The sequence below is a fragment of the Sorex fumeus genome, unplaced genomic scaffold, assembly GCF_029834395.1.
Source record: "Sorex fumeus unplaced genomic scaffold, SorFum_2.1 ptg000131l, whole genome shotgun sequence".
Lineage (NCBI taxonomy): Eukaryota > Metazoa > Chordata > Mammalia > Eulipotyphla > Soricidae > Sorex > Sorex fumeus.
The window spans coordinates 19,294,346-19,318,115 of NW_026606188.1; the positions used below are offsets into that span (position 1 = coordinate 19,294,346).

A 23,770-nucleotide genomic window follows, 5' to 3' on the forward strand; every position below is an offset into this window, starting at 1 on the left:
ACGATCGGTTTGAGGCTGTTTGTGTTCCTAGAAAGAGCAGACACCATTGGGCTACACTAGCATGCGACAGGGACGAATAGAGACATTACTGGCACCCGCTCAAGTAAATTGATGAGTAACGGGATGTCAAGTGATCAAGCGATTTACCTATATCTCTCCAGCAATTAATGTCAAGCCCTAGAGTCAAGGATTGGTTTTACATGAGGTTACATTTCTCCCGCATCATGTCAAACCCATTGTTGATCCCAGTTATGTCTCCATGATTGGTCCCTGCAATGCCTCTGTGATTCATCTGTACAAGGACATCATTGAGGGGCCAGTGACACAGCACAGGAATGAAGGTGTTTGCCTTGCTCATACCTGATCCCATCTCTAGCATCCCATATGGTCCTCTGAACACTGCTAGAAATAATTCCCGAGTGTAGAGCAGGAGTAACCCCTGAGCCCTACCAGGTGTGACTCCCTCTCCACCTTCATAAAAAAAATGCTCCCAAATTGAAATCACTCTCTTTATTGCAAATCCTTCTACTACTATGAAGCTATGTGTTTCTTTTCTTTTGTATCAGAATTCAAAAACATTCCTACCAGCAACAGTGGTAAAATTCAGTGATCAATGATCAATCTCTCTCTTATTGTACCAGTTAAGTGTTCAACACAGTTAATTCCTCCTTAATCCTAGAAACACACTATTCCTTGTTCCCAGACACCCTCTCACACCTGCTTTTTCTCTTATTGGACCAGCTGTCTCTATTCTCTCACAGTTGTAATTCTTCTCTTTCTAAACGACACTTTATCCTTTGTCTCTGGGCTCTGTCCTTGAACTTTCCTTTTCTCCTTATACTCAATTCCCTGGTGTGTTTTTGTTTCGTTCTGTTGAATCAGTCTCCTGGATTTGACAATCATCTATATGCCAATGATTGACAAGTGGGTTTTCAGTCTGGACATCCTTGAATTCTATTATGGGTGATTTGGGAAGTGTCTGTAGTGAGGGAAGATGAGCAAACCCAAAGGTGCTCAGAGAGGCCACTCCTATGTGAGATTCTGGATACTTAAAGTCAGTGACCATGAGCTTGTAAGACAAGCTTTTTTTTTTTTTGGCCTTTTGAGCCATACCAAGAGATAGATGCTCAGGGGTTATTCTTGGTTCGGCACCCAGTATTATTCCTGGTGGTGCTCAGGAGACCACATGGGATACCAGGAGTTGAAACCAGATCAATCACATACAAGACAAGTGCCCTACCCACTGTACTCTCTCCAGTCCCCAAGCCAGACACTCTAAGTCTAGTCATAGTCCACTGGACCTTCCCCTGGATGTGAGACCTGTACTTCCAGCTGCCTGCTTGACATCCTAATATGGGTGTCCTGAGCTTCATGTGATCTGTCAGTTGTCTATTCCTGTATAGCAGACCCTAATGCTTAGTGGAAATTGGGCTGGATTCCGCTGAATATTTCATCTGCTGATCTCACCTGGGTTATTCATGCAGTTGAAGTTTTTAGAGGTTTTACTGAGACTTAATGGTTTCAAATGACTTAAGAACATGTGAGCTGGAGTTATTTTTGACTGGAATACTTAGCTTGTTTTCTATGGAACTCAACAGCAAAATAACCTGGGTTTCTCACATAGGCAAATCTGCATTCAAAGAGGGAAAGCCCCTCTGCACAAACGCCACATGCATGATTCAATAAAAAATCTCTCACAATGACCAAAATATAATTCCTGACATCTAATGCCTCCACTCCCAACTTCCCTACCGACAGCCTTTTCTACCTCAGTAATGGTCAGTCCACCTCTCATTCTAAAGCTTCAGAGAGGGGGCCAGAGCAATAGTACAGCAGGTAGGGTGTTTGCCTTGCACAAGGCTGACACAGGTTTGATTCTCAGCACCCCATATGGTTCCCTGAGAACTACGAGGAATGATCCCTGAGCACAGAGACAGGAGTAACCCCAGAGCATCACTGGGTGTGGCCAATTCCCCCAAATAAAGAAATAATAAAGCCTCAAAAGCACTCTAAATTATTCATTTTGTTTTCATACTCCTCTTTGAACCCATCGTTGAATTATTTTTTTTATGTAGGAGTACTGCTATTTATTTAGCCACTGATTAGGCTGATTGAATTGTGCATGAACTCCACCTTACTTTTTTTTCCATTTTTTATAATTATTTATTGAATCACCGTGAGAGCAGTTATAAAGCTTTCGGGTTTAAGTCTCGGCCATACAATGAAACACCCATACCTTCATCAGTGCCCACTATCCACCATCAAAATCCCCAGTATACCCCCATCCCACACCCTCCCCATTCCTGTGGGGCAGATGATGATTTCCAAATTTACTCTCTCAATACTTTGATTACACTCAACATTTCAACACCACACCCATCACTATTATTTGGGATTTTGCTCCAACACTCAGATCTGCTGAAAAGGCAACAGTAGACAATTTGTTTTCTATTACTGGTTATGAATAACGTATGATGTCGCTTAGCTGCAGTAGTGGCCGCATGATTTTGAAATTTTGAAATTTCAACAATTAAATCTGGAGGGATTTCTTGCCAAAATCTTCTGGGTTCCGAGATTTGTTCCTGAGTCTCTGGGATCATGGGCATTAAGCAGCTTGATCAGGAGCCAGAGAGGCCATTCGTGGGCGGTTACTAGCGGTCTCATTGGGGTGGGGAGGAAAGGGCCAGCTACACCCCCATCCCATGAGATCCCATGTGTCTCGTCACTGTGAGCCCATACCTGACTGTCCAGTGGCCTCTGGCAGATGGCTGCCACCAAGCTGCCAAGGAGGAGCAGCAGAGCGACAGCACCCTTTCACTTCTGGGGTGGCCCAACAACAGTAACCTACCACACGGTCCAGACGCATGTCTACCAAAAGCCGCTGGGTTTCAAGATTTGTTTCTAAGTCTTTGGAATCATGGCCATTAAGCACCTTGATGAGGAGCCAGAGAGGCCGTTCATGGGCGGCGATTCAGGGTCTCTTTGGGATGGGAAGCAAAGGGCCGGCTCCACCACCATCCCGTGAGGCACCATGTGTCTCGCCACTGAGGGTCCAAACCTGACTGTCCAATGGCCTCTGGAGGATGGTGGCCACCAGGCTGCCAGGGGGAACAGGCCAAGGCACGAAACCTATTCCCACCTGGGGTGGGCCAGCGCGGGTAACCTACTGCAGGGATCAGACGCATTTCTGCCAAAAGTCGTTGGGTTTCAAGATTTGTTTCTGAGTCTCTAGGATCATGGCTATTAAGCAGCTTGATCAGGAGCCAGAGAGGCTGTTTGTGGGTGGCGACTCAGGGTCTTGTTGGGACTCGGAGGAAAGGGCCGGTTCCACCCCATCCCATGAGGCCCCGCGTGTCTCGTCACTGTGGGCCCAAACCCAATTGTCCAATGGCCTCTGGAAGATGGCATTCACCAGGCCACCAAGGGGGAGCAGGTGAAGGGACAGCACCCTTTCCCCACTGAGGTGGCCTGGCGACAGTAACCTACTGCGTGGTCAAGATGCATTTCTGCCAAAAGCCGCTGGGTTCTGTGATTTGTTTCTGAGTCTCTGGGATGATAGCCGTTAAGCAGTTCAATCAGGAACCAGAGAGGCCATGCCTCCAATTATATAGCTGAGCTGGAGGTGGTTTGTGGGTTTATCTCCCACATACCTAACTTTTGGCCATTTACTTTCTTGGTAAACTTTGCCCCAAGGTTTTGGGGTCTGGCCAAAGGAACAGCAGTAATTTGGGGGTATCTGGAAGTCTGAAGGTGGCATGAGGCTGCTCATGCACTCACCTCACAGTTACAGATTGACCTGCTGCGGCACCATACCCCTGTTGAATTATTTTTTTTAAGAAAAACGTATCTTAAGCCAACCACTTTCCACAGCAACCCTTTTCACCCACAGCAAAGTCACTACCAGCTCACCTACCCCTAACTACTTTCCCCATAGTCATTTCCCCAGCCACCCCCAATCCAACCTGTTTTCAATATTAGGGTTTGAGCAATCTTGTTAAGAATATTAATTGGGTTTTGGAATTCCACTTCTTGAAACTTTCCAAAGTTTTTACAATGGCCAGCAAGTTCCTACATGACCATACCGCCCCTCCCGCCCTGCCCTCCTGCACACACGGCTGCCTCCCTGACCTCATTTCCAGCTCTTCTCTCTCAACTCTTTACTTGGCTCCATCTCTGCTGACCTCCTGAATGTGTCATCAGGATCTAGCACAATTCTGTCCCTGGGCCTTTGCACTTGAAGTTCCCTCTACACACAATGTTCTTCCCTCCAGATATCTATATGCTGGCCCCTTCAATGTCTTCAAGTCTATTTGAAATATTCCTTTCTCAAGGAGCTTCCATTTAAAACAGCAATCCCAATCCTTTATTATTTATTTACTCATTTATTTGGGTTTTGGGTCACCTCCGGCAGTGCTAGGCTCACTCCCGGCTCTGTGGTCAGGGATCACTTTCTTGGCAAGACTCAGGGACCATATGGGACGCTGGAGATTGAACCCGGGTATGCCACGTGCAATGCAAGTGCCTTAGCCTCTGTTACTAAACCTCTGGCCCCATTGAAGGCAGGTTTTCCTTTTATTGGTTTTGTTTACCTAGCACCGGAGCCCGGCATGTAATAGTAATATACATACTAGATGATCCAAGTTCAGTGAGGATTATTGTGTTACATGCTTCTGCCTACATCTTTCCTTTGTATTTTCTTTATTAAGATTGTGAAGAAGGTACTCCCCTATCTTTTCATAGAGACCAGGGCTAGCTTTTCCATTTCACAGATGAGAAAACTGAGGCTAACTTGTAAAGAAATGATCTGAGGTTACAGTGAAAATATGAAGTGTGAAAGTAGAGAGCTTCATTAACTAGCAAAGTCAACTGCCCTTAGCTGTCCTTTTCTTTTCTGGTTTTCTCTCATGCCTCAGTGTGGGAGGTGGCTGGAAGCCCTGGATCTACTGGTCAACATTTTTGAAGGATGTAACTTTCAATGCCACAGTGGGGTTCTATTGCTGATTCATTCATTGTTGTTAAGGGAAAAGAAGGAAGAGGAAGAGAGGGAGGAAGGGAAGAAGGAATCATGGGAAGAGAAACTGATAGGAGGAGGGTAGAAGTGATGACATTAGTGAACCACTTAGCTGTCTCAGGTCTCGGACAGACCACGGGATCACCCAGAAAGCACCCATACTTCTTATCCATCTCTCCATGCTCCCCAATCCTTGGTAGTAGGTCAGCGCTCTTTGTCCATCCTCACAACAACTGGATTCTCAAGCTGAAAACAAGTCCCCATCCTTTAACAAAATAATACAAAAGAATTCTGATGCTGGTTCTTTGTACATAAGAAGTACAAAGCATCATCTACACAAACAGTAAGAAGAGGCAGGCCAATAACAAGAATTGATAATTTCCTTATAATTGCAGGTCTACCATTCTGGTATCTCCCCCCTCACCCTTTCCTTTCTTTTTCTTTTTTTATTAAGACTCCACAATTTACGAAGTTATTCATAGTTGAGCTTCGGTCATACAATATTCCACCATCAATCCCACTACCTGTATCAGCTTTTCTCTGTCAATGTCACCATGGGGAGACCTGGGTTATCCTGGTCCTAGATTACTCTGGTCCTAGACCTAGATTGCCCTGATGATAGAACTGAAAAGAACAGGAGAGGAAAGAGACCAAGGGGCTGGAGCAAGCAGAGGCCAGGAGGGAACAGGAGCAGGGAACTGGGACTTGGACACATTGGCTGTGTAGAGCTGTGGTCTGTCTATCTACATATCTGAATCACAGAGCCAGTGATGCTGACAGCATAATACCAAACAACAACAACCAAACTTAAAATCTGCCTGCCTGAGAAGCAGGCTAGGGGGCGGGAGGGGGATGGAAAACAAGCCTTTTAATCAGCAGCAGTTGCTGAGTTTAGGAACTAAATCTGCCTCACCCCATCCCAGGCCTCTCCTCTCATCCCCTCCCCACCAGCTGGCCGCAGGCAAGATCAGGCTCCACACAGACCTGCCTGGGGTTCAGACAGTCCGTAAGCCCCCACCCCTCCACCAGCTGAACTGACTCTGTGGTGGGTGAGGATGAAAGGGAACTGCTGACTGGCCCACATCTGGCTGCCAGGAGAGAGTTGGAACCTCACCTTGGAACTTTCCCAGTTCACCATGGTTTGAGCATAGGCCACTTGGGTCTGGTGACTGATAAGCACACACATATTTAATAGATTTTTTCTTTTGATTCTTTGCTTCTTAAATACTGTATGACCAAGACAAATAGCTGTGGTTGATAATGTCTGGAGAAAAATAGCAACTGTGTTTGGCTTATCATGTGATAACTCAAACAAAAAAGGAGGGGCTTTGTTTTATGATTGGCCTCTCTGGTGAATTAAACGTTTCATACCTGCCATGCTGCTGTTTCAGGAGTGATACTGCAGTTGTATTTCAGAGATATATGGGGAACTAACTTAATTTAAGGGAGATTCCCACCTACTCCAGGTGGCATCCCAGTGACCAAGACTTCCACAAGCAAGGCCCAGATATGCGGGTTCCAGGACTAAATCTCCAGGCCACATGGTGGCAGAGGACCTGGGCTGTCCCTCCCCAGGTCCCTGCCTGCCCAGAAGACTAGCTGTTATGCCCACAATTAGCCTCCAGGCACCATCTTAGCACACCAACAGCCCTGACTCAGAGACACAGCAGCAAGACACCACAGCACCAGAGATCCCGGAAGACACCACAGCACCAGAGATCTCTCCGGGCCCCAAACCAAGCCAATATCACCAGGGCACCCCAGATGGAGTAGGTACAGTTTCCCTGATTACTCCAGATGGAATCCCGGTGACCAAGAGCTTTCACAAGCAAGGCCCAGGTATGTGGGTTCAGGACTAAATCTCCAGGCCTCATGGTGGCAGAGAACCTGGACTGTCCTGCCCAGAAGACTGTCTGTCAAGCCCACAATTTGCCTTCAGACACTATCTTAACACACCAGCAGCTCTGGCCCAGAGACTCCCAATTGAATCCCAAAATGTATTAGTCCCATACAGAGATGTCTCTGGAACCCAACAATTTACAATCTAGAAATTTACATTTACAATCATGGCCATGTGAGCTCTTGTGATTTTCGAAATGAGCTATGGAAAATATATTATCTAGAGTCTTCCCCTGGCAGGTAAGTTTGAATAGTGGTGGGAAATTTTGAGCAAAATTAATGCCCAAAATTAGAGAGAGAGTATTGGGGACATTGTCCTGGTGGAGGGATGAGTGTTCCATCATTGTATGGCTGAATCTCAAACATGAAAGCTTTGTAACTCTATCTCACAGTGATACAATTAAATAAAGAAAGTAATGTGGAGTTCATGCCCAATTCAAACAGCTTAATCAATGGCTGAACAAATAGCAGTACTCCTACATTACTTAAAAAAAAAAATTTAAGGGAGATAGCTCTTTTTTCCTCCCTTCACATTTTTCTATCTTAATCCTTCTTTTTCTCCTCTTTTTCCCCCACTTTCACTCCCTTCCTTCCCCTTTTTTCCTTATTTGCCTGCTTTCTGTCACTCTGTCTCTGTGTCACCTCTTTGTTTTCCCTCCCTTCCTTCCTTCCTTCCTTCCTTCCTTCCTTCCTTCCTTCCTTTCTTCCTTCCTTTCTTCTCCCTTATCTTTTCTTCTTTGGTTTATTCTGCTCTTTCCCACTTATTTTCCTTCCATTTGCTCCTCCCACACCACTTCCATAAATAATACATTAAAAGTGAGGAAAAGAAAATAATTCTGAGGGAGTGATGGAGGTATTATAGAAAGTGATCTTGAAAGAAGTTTCCCAAACCGGTGGGGACTCACTGTAGGGGCTTGAGGGTGGTATGGTTCCAGAGACCAGTATTAGACTTCCTCTTTTTCCAAGGTGTAAGGAAAAGGACCATATGTCCTCAGTTTGCTCTTTTCCCCAAGGTCTACTCCTTACTTGATTTAGGTTTGCGGATAAATATGCCAGGCTGGAGAGACAGTAAAAGGGTAAGGCCTTGCATGTGTTAGATTCCATGCTCAATCCCCAGTATTGTATATGGTCTCTGAGGTCACTACCAAGGGTCACTCCTGAGCATAGGGCAAGAAATAGCTCATGAGCATCACAGAATGTGGCCCCAAAACTCCAAGACAAAAATAAAGATAAAGCTGGTGTGTGCCTCAGGGGACCAGTCCAGCAGGGAATTTTATTCTTTGTTCTGGTATAGGCTAGCTAAAAACATATTTCTTTGCTCACTTCTCTTATTAAAAAAAAATCTCTTCTTGGCCTACCTCCCACAGCTGCTTGACCCATCCACCAGCCCTGATCTTCATAGTCATGAGCTAAATCTCTGAACTAAATCTCCAAGGAGATGTAAGCCAGCCCCCATTCAAATTCATGGACACTTTTGCCTGAAAATTCTGGGCACCCGCAGGAGGCAGGCAGATCAAGTGCCTATACCCAGACCCCACTCCTGCCCAACTTCTCACTAAGAATATCTGCAAAGACATCAATTCACGGAATTTCCAAGCAACCTGATGTTAGACTGAGAACTCTGAGATCTTCTCTCGGTAAGAGCAGGTAGCCTCCCTCTCCGTCCACACTCCCCATCCATACTTCTAGAACCCTCAGAAGCCACGCCTACCCCCCAACCCCTACAAGTCACTCTGGTCAACTCAGCCCAGTTCTATAGATCCTGAAGTTCCTGGACCACACAGCCCCATACACTACCTCCAAATTCCACAGTAGGAGCACTCCTAATTAGATGAGAAAGTAACATAGAAACCAACTGAGCTCAACAATAACATAGAAGGTACAACTACCAATAGCTTAGAAAATACTTAGACAAGGACTTACAATCCTGTGGTGAGATTTTCACAAATTTTCTTCTACTGAAGTATTGTTGATCCTTTAGTCATTTGGCTGTAACAAAAAATATAAAATAAATTATTATGTGTCTGATATGGGGACAGGCTTGGGGGATGGTTGGGAAAATGGGGACAATGGTGGTGGGTAGGTCACTCAGGTATGGGGAATTGACTTTGGAACAGGAAAGTCTGAACAACGGTATCATGAACAACTCTGTAAACCATGGTGCTTAAAAAAAAGTGTTTACTTTTTAAAAAAATCTTTTCTTCTGACAATACAGGTGAGATGGTTCCTTTGAGGGCCTGGGCCTATTATCTTTCAACCTGTCACCTTGTTGACAATAATGCTTCTCAACTTCACACCTTGACTGCATTGACTGGAATTCAAGCATCTTCACAGGCACGAGGGCACGGTCCAGAGTATTCATTTAGTCACTCCTTCCTCCATCCATAAAGCCTTAGTGGGGTGTCTGCTAATTGGTAGGCCTAGTCCTAGAACATAAGACATAGTTCTATCAGGCAGCTTTTGACCTCCAGAAAAAATCACTGGGGGTTGGAGGGAGAGCTCAACAGACTGAACACAGGCTCTGCACGCAGGAGACCTGGGCTTGATCCCAGGTCTATGGATCTATGAGCACTGTCACATAATGGCACCTGAGTAATGAGCCAGGAGTAGCAACTGAATATGGCTGAATATGGCCAACCAAACAACAAAAACCAGTAGGAAAAGAAAAGCCTATGAGTAAATGGATAAATCAGTGGAAAATCACTAGCATGGAAGTTTCTACTCAACACAAGAGCTTTCACGGGTGATGAGCTCAATGAGAGAGGGAGAAGAAGGGGAGCTACGGAGGATGCACCAGAGACTCTGAAGTAGGATGAGGGTTGTGAAGTCAGTGGCATGTAAGAAAGACACCTAGCAAAATAGGTGTCATTTTTGTAATATAATACATGATCGAGAAATCATAAGTAATGGAGTAAGACCAGATCCTGGTGGGAAGCAGCAAGAGCTTAGGAAAGTTTGAGTGACATTAAGGGGGAAGAGAAAAACACAGGCAACCCATTCTAAGGAACCTGAATCATCTGTAGGTAACTGGCAATCACAAAAGGGTCCCAAACTGAACTTCAGAAGGACAGGACGAAGAGAGCGAGCCCATCCTGTGAGAGATCATGATAATCACCTATACAGTGGAAAGGCCTGAACGAGGGCAGAAGTCACAGACCTGGAAGGGGACAGACAGCTTCAAAAGATGTCAAGGAAGTGTCACTGTTGGCCATTTCCAGGTACCTACTGGTGAGGAACTAAAATGAATCCAAAGGCCTGGCATTTCAGATTGAGTTGAAAATGGTATCATTAACTGAGCAGTGAAATTGAGAAAGGAGAGATATATCTTGGAAGGGACAATAACAATCTGAACCTGGGGTCTATCCAGTCTAAGGCTCAGGAGAGGAACTGAAAATGTTAGTCAAGGGGTGGTGTTGGAGGTGGGGACAGTTGAACGGGAGTAAGGGGAGAAAGAGGGTATGTGGGGGATCACAGAGAGTATACGTTGCGAGCAATCTAACATTTCTTCATGCTCCAAGGCCAATCCATGAAGAAGAGATGCCAGCCATCTCCTCTGTGTCTGTCCTGAATTCCCTTCTCAGCAGCTCCATCAGCAGCACCTTCGGTGAAACCTCCCTTATCTTTCATGTATGTGACAAACTATGCATTGGACTCCACACTTCTATTTTTGCTTCACTGTAGACTATTTCCTATAAGACAGCTAACTGGCCTCTTAAAATGTAAAATAAGTCATGCCATTTTAATGCCCTCAGCCAACCAGTGTTTTCCTTGAGGCATAGGATGAACCAAATTCCTGTTACATCTCTGTGGTCTGACCTTGACCACCTGTTCTTCCCCTTCACCCCCACCCCCATGTTTGCTTTTATTTATTTTTATTATTCTCTTTGCCCCTTCCCCCGCTCGTTATTTTTGGTGATGGTGTTATCATTGTGGTGAAATGACCTTCACATGGTATGCAGACATGGCAATGCATGGGCTTTGAATACATGGCAGCATGGGTCACATAGCATGCTGATAAGACATCGTGGGGTCCTCTGGCTGTGGGGCTGGTCCCTGCGGGGCTCCCATATTAGGATGCAGTGCTAGCCAAGTTCTGCTTTCCTTTAGCTAGGAGTGTGAACTGCAACACACTCCCTGGGGCTCACTCTCTTAGCTGAGGCACACATGTTGCGATTGTGGTTGTGGTACTCAGTGGGGGTCACCTGCTATGGGGATCACTGCAGTGCTCACACGTATGCTCATCAGGGGTATCACTTCATGGCTGTGGTGCTTGCCCAGCTTCTCCTTGAGGTATGTGCTGGGGAGTTGCACCCCTCTTTTTTCAATTGACGTTCTGTGATTTACAATGTGGTTAATTATAATTTCTCATGCACATGATTCTAACACCACACCCATCACCAGCGTACACACATTCCTCTCCCAAGGTCCTGGTAACCCTCCCTTTCAAACCTTCACCCCTAAAACTCAATCTTGTGCATCAGTTCTCTCATTGTCTTTATAGCCTCTTGTTGCTACCTTGCTGCGTGTTTTTAGGTCCCATGCGTGAGAGACCATTCTGTATCTATCCCTTTCCTTCTGACTGACTTCATTCAGCATGACACCCTCTAGTTCCAACCATGTTGTGGCAAATGGCACGAGTTTGTTCTTTCTTCAAGCTGCACAGCATTTCAGAGTGTATGATACCATGATTTCTTGACTTCTTGATCCATTCACCCATAGTTGGGCATTTGGGTTGTTTGCATATCTTGGCTATTGAGCTAAGTGCTATAATGTGCATATGTCCTTTCAAATGAATTTTTTGCGTTTGAGGGATAGATTCCCAGAAGTGATATATCTGGGTTGTATGGGAGTTCTGTTTCTACTTCTCACATGATCTCACATGCCTGGCTGTAGTGTAGCAGAAATTGCTATAGTGCCTATTGGGCTTGGGTCACAACCTTCAGTTTTTAAACTTTATCTGGAAGTGCTCATGGGCTACTCCAGGCTCAGTGCTCTGAGTTTCTTCCTAGCAGTGCTTGGGGATCATGCGATGTTGAGGCTTGAAACTCAGCCTGCATATAGGAATACAGGAAGTATATAGTCCAGACTGCTGAGCTCTCCCTCCACCCCCTAGGACAGTTCTCTTTCATCTTCCTTTCTGAACTCACCTGCCACCCCTCTCTCTCTCTCTCTCTCTCTCTCTCTCTCTCTCTCTCTCTCTCTCTCTCTCTCCTCCTACTCACACTGTTTCTGCCACATAGACTTCCTATCACTCAGGCAGCCTATGCCTTTGCCTGCTCCAAGGCCTTTACTCAGGCTTTTTTCTTAGTTTCGGATGTTCTTCTTTTTAACATGTTTTTGTTCTAGTTCTCTTTTATATAGACACATTCATTTATTTTACCCCCTTCTGCCCCTCTATTTTGATTGCTGTGTGCAATTACAAAGAATTGCACACTTTATTTGCAGTGTTAACTGAGGGGGTGGTCACGCACTTAATTGCAGCATCACTAATCCCAAACTTCAGTCCTCCTGGACAGTACTGAGAATCTGGAGCAATGCTAGGGATCCAACTCATAGTCTCACCTACAGAGCAGGTACTTTTTGTTTTGTTTTGGGGTCGGGGGAGCAGCTAATCTGGGGTGCTCAAAGCTTATTCCTGATTCTGCACTCAGGGATTACTCGTGGTGGGTTCAGAGAAACTGCGGTGCCAGGGATTGAACATGGATCAGCCACATACAAGGCAAAAGGCCTACCTGCTGTACTATTGCTCTGGCCCGATTTCTTTGAATATAGCATGCAATATCAAGTTTGAGCCTATTGCCCATGTCAGACTGTCTCAGTATTTCAGAGCCTGGTGGGCCTGTGTTTGTCTCCTGTGGCTTCTGCCAGTACCCACATCAAGCATCCTATTTTTTGGTTCTAGCAAACTGTGTGCTAGGAATCTCATTTAGAATACTGTGTGGCCCAGGGTGAGAGGCTCTTCCTCTTGGGAGAATTTTTCTTCATTTCTGCAGGTACCTAGTCTAGACCACTCCCACTCACATCTGGTTACTGGAAACCAGCTTGAAAATGTGAGTCAGGGCTGATTCTGCTTCTCAGTTACCCAGAATGCAGCCCCACCCCCTTCTCTCTGTCTCTATTTCTATCTCTCATCCACTTCTCCTGTCCCCCCTCCATTTTTCCTTTCTTTTATATCCTACACAGTCCTCTTAAAGGTTCCTAATTTCAAATTCTGCTCACCTACATCCCCTTCAACCCCCTGCATGCAAAATCTATCCTCACCCCTTGAGCTGGCCTTCCTGTACAATAACTATATATTTTTTTCTATTTTGGGTTGGAGCGATAGCACAGCGGGTAGGGAGTTTGCCTTGCATGCAGCCGACCCAGCCGACCCAGGTTCAAGTCCTCCACCCCTCTTGGAGAGCCTGGCAAGCTACCGAGAGTATCTCGCCCGGCACGGCAAAGCCTGACAAGCTCCCTGTGATGTATTCGATATGCCAAACACAGTAACAAGTGTCACAATGAAGATGTTACTGGGCCCACTCGAGCAAATCGATGAACAACGGGAGGAGAGTAACAGTGACAGTTTGTTTTTTGAACGTGTAGGCAGGGCTCAGGGTTGACTTCTGACTCTGTGATCAGAGGACCATATGGGATGCCTGGAATCGAAACAAAGTCCTCTATGTGCCTGGCAAGCGCCTTATCTGATGTGCCTGGCAAATGCCTTATCTCTCTGCTCTCTTCCCCAATAACTCTATTTTTAACATTAAATCTTCCTGGTCTAAAATTAGCAGAAGCTAATATTCTTCTCTCATCTATCTTTGGGAGGATCCTTCCAACCAATACTAAGCGGGTCCTGACTCTTCTAGTGGTTCTCGACCGACCAGGCCAGGCAGCTCATTGTGTGGGCCTGAGGACCACAGAGGTGCTGAGGCTCAGCAGGGCCACTAACAGTGCTTGGGGTACCAGGGATCAGGCTTGAGACCTTACACATGCAAGGCACATGCCCTGACCCCTTCACTTTCTCCTCTTCCCCCAATTTCCCTGTTTCTTCCAGAGAAATTTATCTCAAATGCCCATAGGAAAATAGCCACTTCCGTCCCTGTATTCTTGATTTTCTTTTCTTCATAGCTCTTATCCCCATCTGCATATTTATTTACTTATTTTTATTATTTGTCTCCTGAAGTAGAAGTGATTTATTCATTTATTAATCTAAGACATACTGAGCCTATCCTCCATGCCAGATGCTTTTCTGGGCTCTGAGCAGACCCTAGAGAACAAGAAAGACCCCTTCTAATTGTGAGAGAGCTTATAGTCAACTAGGGGAGACAGACAAGGAACAGAAAAACAAATACAGAACTGAGCTTCATAGGGAAAGGAATCTTGATGCTTTCTTCAGCACCTCAGGGAGAATAACAATACTTTATGTTAACTGATTATTGGTTTGATTCTTTTAAGGCAAGCATTGTGATTCCAATGTTATTTTCTGATATTATTTCATCATTGATATTTCAACTGTGTTGGTTTTTACCTCTTTTTCCTTTCAAATACATTTCATTTATTTATTTTGGGAGGCACTCATACCCAATTGTGCTCAGAGTTTATTCCTTGTTCTGTGTTCAGGGATCATTCATTCCTGGAGGTGCTTGGAAGGGGAGCATATGTGGCACTGGGGATCAAACCCAGGCAGGTTGGCAAAATGCAAGGCAAGAGCCTTACCTGCTCTATGATCTCTCAGTCGGCAACATATAGCATTTTAAGTATATGGAATGTTAAAGATACATGTGGAAGCCTGGAAATAGAATCACATTTATTATATTACTATTAGAGGGAAATGTGTTCTGAGTTTCAAATAATTGACTTCCGTGTGAACTTTTGGAAACTGTCAGTCAGGGTCCTTATATATATTTGGGTGTAATTTTCCAGTGTCTTTATACTCTTCTGGAAAGAGAGGCAGCCTGCCAGTCAGATGAGACTAGACAGCCCTGGTGCTGGGTGGGGTAGCAGATGTCTCTGTGAGAGCACTGTCACACTCACAGGACGCTGTTCTGCTGTAAGCTTATGGCTGTTTGCATTCTTAGATTCCCAGATCAATGGTGACATACTTTTCCCAGTGTGAGGAAAAGTGTGATTAAACTCTTTCTCTCCACTCTCTCATGAATGTGTGCTCACTCGCTCCTTTTCTCTTTCCCTTTCTCTGGCTTTCTTCAACAGGACAAAGTCAAATTCTTAAGAGTCCTCCACCTACTCTGAGCATGGTGGAAGGAAGCAGCCTTCCCTGGCAGCCTGCCCAGCTGCCCTGAGGCATTGAGAGAGAGTAAGCACAGAACTGGGGCCAGCCAATACAACTCAGAGAAGTCATCCCAATGGGGAGATGCGTCATGACATTCAGCCTGAGCTCATACTCCTTGCCTGCACACAGCATTATGTTATTTCAATTCTTTCATGAAGGGTAGAAAACGAGGCTGTGACTTTCTGGAAAACAATATGGGCATCCATTTAAAAAAACTAAAAATTAAGTTTCCATACGACCAAGCAATATCCCAGGGGTGCAAAAAAAGCACAGTAGAAATGACATCTTCACTTGTATGTTCATTGCAGCACTGTTCATAATAACCAGAATCTAGAAATAACCTGAATGCCCGAGAACAGATGACTGGTTAAAGAAATTTTGGTACATCTACATGATGGAACTCTATTCAGCTGTTAGGAAAGATGAAGTCATGGAATTTGCTTATAAGTGGATGGACATGGAGAGTATCGTGCTAAGTAAAATGGGTCTGAAAGAGAGACAGACATAGAATGACTGCACTCATTTGTGGAATATAAAATAACATATTATGAGACTAACACCCGAGGACAGTAGAGACAGGGGCCAGGAAGATTACTCCATGCTTGGAAGCCTGTGTCATGAGCTGGGAGAGAAGGCAGCTAGGATAGAGAAGGGATCACTAAGTCAGTGATGGTTGGAGGGATCATTCGGGATGTGAGATGTGTGCTGAAAGTAGATAAAGAACCAAACGTGATATTCTCTCAGTATCTGTATTGCAAGCCATAATGTCCAAAAGTAAAGAGAGAGTATGGGGTAAATTATCTGCCATAGAGGCAGGGGAAGGGGTGAAATGGGGTGGGAGGAGGGATACTGGGGACAATGTTGATGGAAACTGTGCACTGGTGAAGAGATGGGTGTTTGATCATTGTATGACTGTAAGTCAAACATGAAAGTTTTATAACGGCATCTCACAGTGGTTAATAAAAAATAATAAAATAAATAAAATTAAAATTAAAAAAAAAAAGAAAATGAGGCTGTGAGCGAGTGCTGGTTTAAGAATGGGATCTAAGGGACCAGCTTGGTGGTAGAGTGCTTACTTTTGCTTACTTTGCATGAGTGAGGCCCTGGGTTCAATCAGAGCTATGACTGGTGAGTTAGCACACACACACACACACACACACACACACACACACACACATACACACGCGTGCGCGCGCGCGTGCACGCATGCACACACAGAGGATGTATGAGATTTGGGGGGGAAATAAGTAAAAAGGGAGTGGTGAGCAGTAAAATGCTCAAGCTTTGGGCTTTGAAGACTAGGGAACTTGCCCGACCACAGTCAAGAATTTCAGAATGGAATATTGTGGGGGAAATATGAGTTATTTTTGCTTTTTATGAAGTAGGTGCCAAGTCATAGAGTTGAGGAGCTTCTGAGTTAGACTGAGAAATTAACTAGGACAGAGGAGAAAGGATCATAAATTTGGAAAGCCCATCCTAAAAAAGTCAGCCACAAGAGTCCTTCCAAGTTAATGGATTTCGGGGCTGGAGTGATAGCACAGTGGGTAGTGCGTTTGCCTTGCACGTGGCTGACCCGGGTTTGATTCCCAGCATCCCATATGGTCCCCTGAGCACCGCCAGGGCTAATTCCTGAGTGCAGAGCCAGGAGGAATCCCTGTGCATTGCCGGGGGTGACCTCCCCCCCAAAAAAAGTTAATGTATTTCAATGTTGTAGTAATGGTAAAGAAAAGGAAGCTTCTGGAGGGGACCTGGGAATCTTCTGCTTGAAACTGACTGGTCAAAGCAGCCTCATTTGACAGAAGAAACTTGGGCCCAGAGAAGTCAAAAATAGTCTGTGCTGAAAGCTAAAACTTCTGACTCTGGCTCCTTCAATAGTGGGAACAGGAGCATAATTAGTGGAAAGCAGAGCTCATGAGCACTAAGAACTAAGAATTAGGCATTTGACTAAGTTCTTTGCACAAATCAGTTACTCTAACCTTTCAGCCCTTCTCGAGAAGACAGGTTCTTTGTTTTTCCCTTTTATAAGGTGGAACCTAGCCCAAGAGAGAGTGGAAAGAACTTGACCAGACTTAAGTGTCACTGAGCACAGAACTGGAGCACACAGCCAGGTGTTTGTTCATCTTCAGGTTCCCATGCTCTATTGGCAGGGAAGAGAGGGCACTATTCTCTGGTTTTCTAGAAGGAGCTTGCTGGCTGCCTAGAACTCCCCCCTAGCCCCCCCCCCCCCACCCCCGGGGAGAAATCAGAGTTCCTTCAGGAGACAAGTCCAGACCCTTCTCACAGCGCTCGATAGCGCCCCTGTGTGGGAGAGCCCTCTCCACCCTGATCTCATGTTTGAGTCAATCCTTCCTTTCGGAGGGCTGGTAATTGCATCAGCTCTTCCTGCTTGGGCTCCGGGAACTCACCTGCCCATGCAGAGGGTCATCGCCAGCAAAGCTTGCTCTCAGGGCTGAGGAGGGCACTTTCAGCTCTGACTATGCTTTTTGTGAGTTGGGAGGCTTTGCTCTTCCCACTTGGCATTTCAAAGTGCATTAAGAGCAATTAACATCCGGGCTGTGAGCACACCCTATCAGGCTATCTTTAGGCAAAATGCCTCCCCTCAACTTTTTGTTGAGAAAGGAGAACATGGCTACCACCACTGCTTTTTAAATGTAACTTTATGTCTCTTGCGGTTTTATCCTTTGCTCCCACCACCACACCCCCCCACCCACACACACACACTTTGTGGTTTATATCAGCCTTTTGATTACAGCTGCTTCAGGTCTGGGGCCTTGGCAGGGCACTTGGCCATATCTTACCCGCAAAGAAATATTATGTTTTTATTTAACAGTGTTTGATTTTTTTTTTCTTTTTAAGTCACACCCAGCAACACACAGGGGTTCCTCCTGGCTTTGCACTCAGGAATTACTCCTGGCAGTGCTTGGGGGACCATATGGGATGCTGGAGATTGAACTCTGGTCGGCTGCGTGCAAGGCAAATGCCCTACCCGCTATATTATCGCTCCAGCCCCTTGATTTATTTTTAAATACCCCTTCCAGGGCTGGAGTGATAGCACAGCGGCTAGGGTGTTTCCTTGCATGCGGTCAACCTGGCCGAGCCGGGTTCGATTCCTCCGCCCCTTTCGAAGAGCCCGGCAAGCAACCAACCGAGACTATCTCGCCCACATGGCAAAGTCTGGCAAGCTCCCCTTGATGTATTCGATATGCCAAACACAGTAACAACAAGTCTTACAATGGAGATGTTACTGGGCCCACTCGAGCAAATCGATGAACAACGGGAGGACAGTGCTACAGTGCTATCCCCTTCCAGTGGATAGCTATGGAGGAACTCAACAAAGCTTTGGATTTCCTGCTTCTTTTGAAAGGTAGGACAGCCAGACAACACTGGCTCTGTTCCCCACTGCAACACTCAGCTGAGGTGATGCTTCTGCGAGGCTTCTATGAACTCTATGGAGAAGATTAAGACATCTAAAACATCCACCTGACTCCAGACCAATGCAGCAAAGCGTTCAACATTCCTGGGTGGGATATTTTGGATCAAGTTACTAATATTTAACCTGGGCATCAGATAGATTTGCTACAGAGGGACTTTTGTCCCCTTCTCTCCTTTGCCCTGTTGTTGTTGTTGTTGTTGTTGTTGTTGTTGTTGTTGTTCTTCTTCTTCTTCTTCTTCTTCTTCTTCTTCTTCTTCTTCTTCTTCTTCTTCTTCTCCTCCTCCTCCTCCTCCTCCTCCTCCTCCTCCTTCTTCTCCTCCTTCTCTTCCTTCTCCTCCTTCTCCACCTCCTCCTCCTTCTCCTCCTTCTCCTTCTTCTTCTTTTTTTTTTTTGGAGGAGATTTGGCCCACACCCAGTGGTGCTCGGGGCTTACTCCTGGTTCTGTGCTCAGGGGTCAGTCCTGGCAGACTCAAGGGATTATATGGGATGCTAAATATTAAACCCTGGTTGACTAAGTGCGAGGCAAGTGCCCCACTAGCTGGACTAGGGCTCCAGACCCCCTGAGTTTCTTCCCTTACTTTCCCTGCTAGAGGATAATTTCCGGGAAAGGGCCCTGGACAGCCGCCATTGTGTGACACGACCTCATCTAATCCTTTCTATGGCAGTTGGGTACAGCCCTTCTTTTTATTGTCCTTAACCCTTTTTGCCCAGTGATTGTCATTACTCTCTGCCTATCTTAGACTTATAAGTGTGCAAATCAAAAAGCTATTATGCTGGGAACCAGCATGTCAAACCCAGGATGGAGATGAAAGTCAAGGGTTGCTAGGTTTTACAGAAGAAGCAAGAGTTCTGGGTTCAAGGATGAAGTGACCAGGAGGGTGCTGGTGGTAGAATCTTCAGAAGAATAATCTTACAGGAGGAGACAGAGCAGTCCAATGGGGTTGAAGAGTCCCAAAGAAGTCTGAGATAACAAACAAACAAACAAACAAAAACCCTTCTGGAAGATTCCTGGACTGTCCTTTATCTCTTCTCATCTATGTCAAACTCTCCAGAAATTCCATCTCATTTTCTTTCACAATGTTTGCAGACACTACCCATTTCTTAAAACCGTATCTCTTCCACTCTCATTTGAGCCATGCTGAGACTCTTACTTAAGAGTACAAGAGCCTCTTTTTCAGTGTCCCTATTCAACCTCCTAAGACTCTGTTCTGCAGCCAAAGAAACCCAACTGCCTCAGGCCTGAGAGTCCTGTAGGATTAGCCTCAGTGTCCTGTCTGATCACACCCCCCTCCCTTTCTCTCTCATGGCATTTCAGGTACGTTAACTAGTAATTTTGCTTTTGTTTTTTGGGGTGGGTCACATTCAGTTGTGCTCTGAGCTTACTCCTGGCACTGTGCTCAGGAATCACTCTTGACAGGGATCGGGGACTATATCAGATGCCAAGGATCAAACCCAGCTCAGATGTAAGCAAGGAAAGTGCCTTACCCTGCTGTATTATTGCTCCTTGCCTAACAGCCTTTTTGTGTCAGAGAATGTTCAGAGGCTTCGTTCCTGTTCCCTATGTTTACAACGATTTTCCTTTCAGAAATCTCCAGGGTTTCCTGATGTCTCTGTTCAAATGTTACTTCGTTTTTAGAGGTTGTTTCTGTGACCAACCACCCCTTTAAAACAGACTCCTCCCATCCTACACACTCACATTCGATTCCCTTATCCTGCTGTTGCTCAGAACACATGTCCCATTCTGGGGCGTGTTTCCTTGCTTCACTGTATGTGTTTCCCACTAGAATGCCAGCCCCTGGGAGTAGACTTCCTGGCACACAGAAGATGCTCAGTAGATATATGAGGGGGCCTAGCAGATAAGGAGAAGCGAGAGGTGCCAGAGCCAGTGTTGCCTTTCTTAGGGAAAGAGATAATATTTAACACACAAGAAGAGATTTTCAATACAAAACATGGCATATGTGATAAATATTCAATTCAATTTGATTCAAGTATTTATAGTGCAATTACTGTATGCAGATTGCAGTGCCAAGAGTTGTTTGAAGGAAATGATAATGAAAGGGCAGATCCCACTGGCGAGGAATTTACAGCCAAGGGAGAGGGTGAGAGTCTCTGTGGACCCCCATCCATGCACGATTGGCGGGGTGGAGGGTGATTCATTCTCTCTCTCTTTCACACACACAGATGGAGGAAGAGAAGAGAAGAGAAGAGAAGAGAAGAGAAGAGAAGAGAAGAGAAGAGAAGAGAAGAGAAGAGAAGAGAGATAGAGGTATATTTCTTTACCAAACCTTTTTACTGTCAAGGATCCAGTAGGGTCTATGATCAAGCTCCTTCTCAGTGTCGGAATCTAATCCATCCTGTTTGCTTCCTAGACATGTTTATTGCAGGCTTCTTGGGCATCTCAAACTAGAAACACTCTGGGGCGTACATTCTGGTCCCAGCAGCTGTGGCCGAGCTGGCTTTTCTGCCCCATTCCTCACCTCCAACTAGACCTTCCCTGGAGTTTCCCCTTTGCTAGTTTACCAGCATCTCACGTCAGTTTTCAGTAACACATCAGCCTCCAGGAGCACACCCCTCTCCTGCGACCTCCACCCTAGGCTGGAGCAATTTCTCTAGAATTCTCCTCTGATAACAAAAGTCCAGTTACCTGCACATCATAGCAAGAGTCCTCCAGTTTTTTTCTTCTCTGCTTCTTTTTTTTTGCAGCCTCATTTGGGCCCAGTGGAGACTTCTGGAACTCTTACACCCGTCTCTTTTGATGGGCCTTCCAGGACACTGATCCCTCTGTCCCTCCTCTGCCTCCAGCTCGGTTTGGATTTTGTTTCCACGTTCTCCAAGAAGCCGGCCTGACCGTATGTTTCCTCATCCTTGAGTTTCTCACTATACCTGACGGATGATGCTGGCCTCTACCCCACCAGCCCCGGGAGGGCAGGATTGACTTGGTGAGCTTCGCTCCTTGTGACCAAGTGTACCCCACGCACGTTTGGTAAAACGCACGTCTGCGTTCTGCGAGAGCTGCCTGAATGAAAGTGCATTCGTGCAGATAGGCCTGTTTTCCATGAAATATGGATAGCTTACACTTACTGACGAGGCACGCACCCTTCTAAGGGTTTGGCCAGCCCGTGTCAGGGACATTTTTCATAACCTATTCATGAAGGGGGTGGGGAGGTGAGGGTGGGGAGCTGTCTCTGTTCATAACAGAAGGGGAAATCGGGGTACAGAGCCAAATCCCTTGTTCCAGGTCGCCGTGAGAAAGCTCAGGAGAAGATCAGAGCCCAGATGGTTTCCGGAGTGCAGTTGGGGTTCAACTTCTAGGAAACTGTTCTAAGCGCGCAGCGCCATGTGGGATTCGCCGGTGAGAAGCAGGGTTTGCTTTGTCCCGGGGAGAGGACGCGCGGTGCCCTTCGCCGTTGCGGGGTTCCTGCGGGCCTTGCAGGGTACCGGGGGTCTGCGGGGGAGTCCCCGGCGGAACTTCCCGGGCTGCGGGGCGGGCGCCGGCGGCGCGGGGCGGGAAGGGGCGGGCCGCGCCGGGGCGGGGACTCGGGCGGCGGGCGGGCGCCGGGAGGGGGCGGCGGGAGGAGGCGTGCGCGGGCCGGGCGGACGGACAGACGGACTCGGGAGGTGGGCGGGCGCCCGGAGGGGGCGGCGGGACCGGGAGGCGCGCGAGGGGCGCGCGGACGGACGGACGGACGCGGCGCGGGACGGGCGGGCGCCGGGAGGAGGCGGCGGGCCCCGGGGCCGAACGCGGGGCGTGCGGACCGACAGACGGACGGACGCGGCCGGGCGGGCGCGGCGGGCGCGGGCTCCGAGCGGGGGTCCGGCCCGAGAGCCCCCAGCGCTCCCCCTGCTGCGGCCGGAGCCCCGCGCGGTGAGACAATAGCGGGGCCGGGCGGGAGGGGCCGCGGGAGCCCGGGACGGGGCGCGGGGCCGGGGCCGGGCCCACCCGCCGCCGTGTCCGCCCCGAGCGCGATCCCCGCCGGCACCGGGGGCGGGTGCAGGGGACCTTCGGATGGGGACACGCCCGCCGTGGACGCCGCCGGGGCTGCGCGGCTGCCGGAGGTTCCGCTCCAACCTGCCCCGCTCTCGCGGGTGAATCCGAACCGGGAGACGACAGACACCTTGACTGGGAGCGCCAAGGACATTGCTGCATAATCGGTGGATGAAAGGGTTTCCCCGCTCTGCCCCTTCCTTCTCCTGGAGGACCGGACCGCAGCAGCCCCAGTCCCCGGGGAGCGCCGGGAGAGGATGCGACCGGGGCCCGGGACGTCGGCACGGTGCGCGCGGGCGCGCCTGGCGCCCAGGGGACCCTGAACCCTGCCCTCCCGCGCCCGCTCCTCTCCGGACTAATCCCCGTGCAGAACGGGCCCGGAGCCCGGGGATCGCCGCCGGCAATGAGACGCTGACCGCTGGGACGGAGGAAGCCCCCGCGCTCCCCCGCTGGGCTGTCGACATGAAGGGCTGCTTCCGCGTGCTCTGCTGCCTGGCCGTGCTGGGTAAGTGGCCTGCTGGCCTGTGACCCAGGGTAAGTGGCCTGTTGGCCTGTGACCCTCGGGAAAGCCAAACCCTCTGGGTGCCTGTGGCCGCGGGGTGGACTCATTCCTCAGCGCAGCCCTCAGCTCTGCGGGACAGCAGGAGGCAGTGTCACGGGTGGGCAGAGCAGGGAACAGGCCCTTTCCCACTGAGGAGGCTTGTCTGGAGGAAGAGGTCTCTGCCCTCTTGCCTTGTGTCTGCCCCAGGCCTTGAGGCAAGTCAGTTGTGCTGTGCAGCTGTGGTTTAGACACGATGTGCTGGAGGGCTGGTTTCCTGCTGCGTATTACAAATATGGTGCTTCCACACTGTTGGCAAAGTTGGTTTGGGTTCCCGGTCCTTCTTCTGGAGAAGTGAAGGCGGGGCTTGAGAGAGGCTTTGCCTGCCTCAGGTGATCTGGAGCTAGGAGTGCTGGATGCTGTGAGTGTGTGTCCCTCACCAGGGATGCCCAGATCACTCTGAAGGGATGGTAGGAGGGCCCAGGGAGTGGGCTGCCATGGGCAGGACCCACGAGCAGGGAGATGAGACTGTGATCCCAGGAGTCAAGAACCTTGACTCTTCTCTTAGGGAGCCCCTCCCCACGGAGACCCCTCTGACTCTGGGCCCACTTCTAACACCATGTGTTGAACCA

General features: G+C 47.7%; 1 protein-coding gene across 1 annotated transcript in view; it reads left to right on the top strand.

Annotated features, from left to right (window-relative positions):
• Positions 1-23,028: 23,028 nt before the first annotated feature.
• The window catches only part of IGSF3 (immunoglobulin superfamily member 3), a 111,108-nt gene continuing 110,366 nt past the window's right edge, over positions 23,029-23,770 (top strand). The window contains exon 1 of the mRNA XM_056138978.1: positions 23,029-23,105. Coding sequence (XP_055994953.1) covers positions 23,063-23,105 — 43 coding nt within the window. The 5' untranslated portion in view covers positions 23,029-23,062. The remainder of the gene's footprint in view (positions 23,106-23,770) is intronic.